The sequence below is a fragment of the Tupaia chinensis genome, unplaced genomic scaffold, assembly GCF_000334495.1.
Source record: "Tupaia chinensis unplaced genomic scaffold, TupChi_1.0 Scaffold000238_1, whole genome shotgun sequence".
Classification (NCBI taxonomy): domain Eukaryota; kingdom Metazoa; phylum Chordata; class Mammalia; order Scandentia; family Tupaiidae; genus Tupaia; species Tupaia belangeri.
In genome coordinates, this window is record NW_006159716.1 from 5568508 (window position 1) to 5570728 (window position 2221).

The 2221-nt window shown below is 58.5% G+C and overlaps 1 protein-coding gene across 2 annotated transcripts in view; it reads left to right on the forward strand.

Moving 5' to 3' along the window:
- The first annotated feature begins 1076 nt into the window (after window positions 1-1076).
- KCNK5 (potassium two pore domain channel subfamily K member 5) overlaps window positions 1077-2221 on the forward strand; it is a 43836-nt gene continuing 42691 nt past the window's right edge. Inside the window, exon 1 of one of the 2 annotated variants that reach the window (XM_006148613.3) lies at window positions 1077-1619. In XM_006148613.3, coding sequence (XP_006148675.1) covers window positions 1434-1619 — 186 coding nt within the window. In that variant the 5' untranslated portion in view covers window positions 1077-1433. The remainder of the gene's footprint in view (window positions 1620-2221) is intronic. The other variant, XM_014587858.2, reaches the window with a different exon arrangement.

Here is a 2221-nt window from a genome sequence, read left to right on the forward strand (position 1 = left end):
GAACATTTCAATGTGTAGGTTGGGGGAGAGAGCAGCATAGACTGACCAAAAGAAATAAAGTTACAAAACGATTGCTAGGAAGAGCATAAAGGCAACCTGGAAGATCAAGGGGCAGGCAGTTTGCATTTAAATAGGTTTGGGAGTATGAAAGAAGTGCCTGTCACCAGCCCTCCTCCTGAGCCCAGGCCAGAATTGGCCTGCAACTCTGTAGAGTTAGAAAGTGTGTTGGGACCAGCAGTTAGCGTAATGGCTATGTCGCTGGACTCCCATGTAGTCGACCGTGGTTCAAGTCTTGGGCCTCGTGGCTTAAACTCACCCTGGGGCGTATGTGCATGCCTGCCCAGGATACCAAGAGAAGAATGGAGGAGAAGGGGTTGTGGTGTGGCCATCCCCCCTGGGGGGTGATTTCTTGCTTTCTGTCTCTCTGTCTCTCTCTTTCTGGTGAGCGCACACGCCCTACAGCAAACACCTCTTAAAAAAAAAAAAGTGTGAGTGTGTGGCCGCGGGAAGGATCAGGACAGTGCTGCCTCCTGACTTTTGAGTCCAGATGTGAGGGTCCCATCAGGGCAGGAGAGAATGGGGCGAACCGGAAGAGTCACACGTTTCTGGTTTTACTCGTTCGCTACAGCTTTTCCAATCCCGTTCTGAGCCCTTTTCTGCAGGCTGAAGGAAGGCGTGTGAGACACAGGAAAAGACTGAGAATCACGCTTTCTTGGAAGAAATATTAGTAAATAAAAATTGAATTACAACTCTATTCATGATAAATCCCTGACCTCGTAAGGTGCATATTTTAGTTAATACACCAGTACTAATAACAAACGTGCGTTGCAGAGGCTCCAACCCCACCAGCACAGCGGGGCACGGAGGTCGGGGCGGGCTATGCAGCCTCCCCTGGCGGCAGCCCGGGGAGCGCGCTGTGCGTGGAGCTCCTTCCAGGGCTCACCTCGCGGTTATTACCGGGCCTGCGAGGCGGGGCTACACCGGAGGCGGGGCCGGGGGCGGGCCCTGGGAGAGCCACGCCCCCAAGCTCCCCAGCAGGCGGGCCGAAAGCTCAGGGATCGGGTTAAAGAGGCGCGCGTAGGCGGGCGCTGAGCACACTGCTGGTGGCGCGCGGAGGAGCGGCCCACGTGTCTACCCGGTCAGGTCCTGAGTTAGTTCCCGCTCCTTAAGTGCCCACGGCCCAGCGCCCCCTTGGCCCCTTCGGTGTTCGCCCACACCGACCCATGTGAGCCAGGCCCGGCTAAGTTCCCTGAGCTTGGGCGAACTTGGCGGAGCAACTTTGTCCTGGGAGCTGCGCTGGAGGGGGGAGGACCGGGCACTGCGCATGCGGAGCTCCAAATTCAAACAGCTGTTTCCAGAGGCTGGAGGGCGGGCGGACCAGGCGCTGCTGGGGCTAGGGGAGCCTTTCTCTAGGAGGCGGCGGCTCCGGAGCCATGGTGGACCGGGGCCCTCTGCTCACCTCGGCCATCATCTTCTACCTGGCCATCGGGGCGGCGATCTTCGAAGTGCTTGAGGAGCCGCACTGGAAGGAGGCTAAGAAGAACTACTATACACAGAGGCTGCATCTGCTCAAGGAGTTCCCGTGCCTGGGACAGGAGGGCCTGGACAAGATCCTGCAGGTGAGCCGCCACTGTACCTGCACATACACCTGAAGCTGTGCGGGGCTTTCCGGGTGCTGAAGGGAAGGACCACTCTCCCACCTCGCAGCACACATAGCTTTTGAGAATTCTCAGTCTCCCTGGAAGGTGCGGGGGTTGTGGGGAGAGGATGTCCCATGATAGGTCAGGCATCGCGGATTTAGGGCTCATCCAACAACACAGGGTCTTTATATGCGCAGACTCGATAGGACCTAGTTTGCCCGGGGAGTATTTGGGGTGACTCCCGGGTGAACTGGGCCCCGCAGTGACTTGGTGTGGGTGTGCGGGTACCTCCCTTTTTGGAAGGAGGCTGTGGGGCGGATAAAGGCGTTTATCTTTCCTTGGAAACGCTCCCGGAGTCCCAGAGACGAGCCGGGTGCCACCCTCTAGCGTCTCCTGTTCCAGGGCCAGTGCCGCGCCCGCCCGGCGTTTCTTTAGGAACGTGAACCCAGCGGAGCTGCGAGAGGGTCCCCCAACCGGAGCCTGAGCAAAGCCTCCTCATTCTCTCAGGGCTCGGGAGAGGGGTCGAGGGCTCTGTCTGGCCTGAGCCCATGGGTGAAGGCTGGTGGCAGGCATGCTGAGAG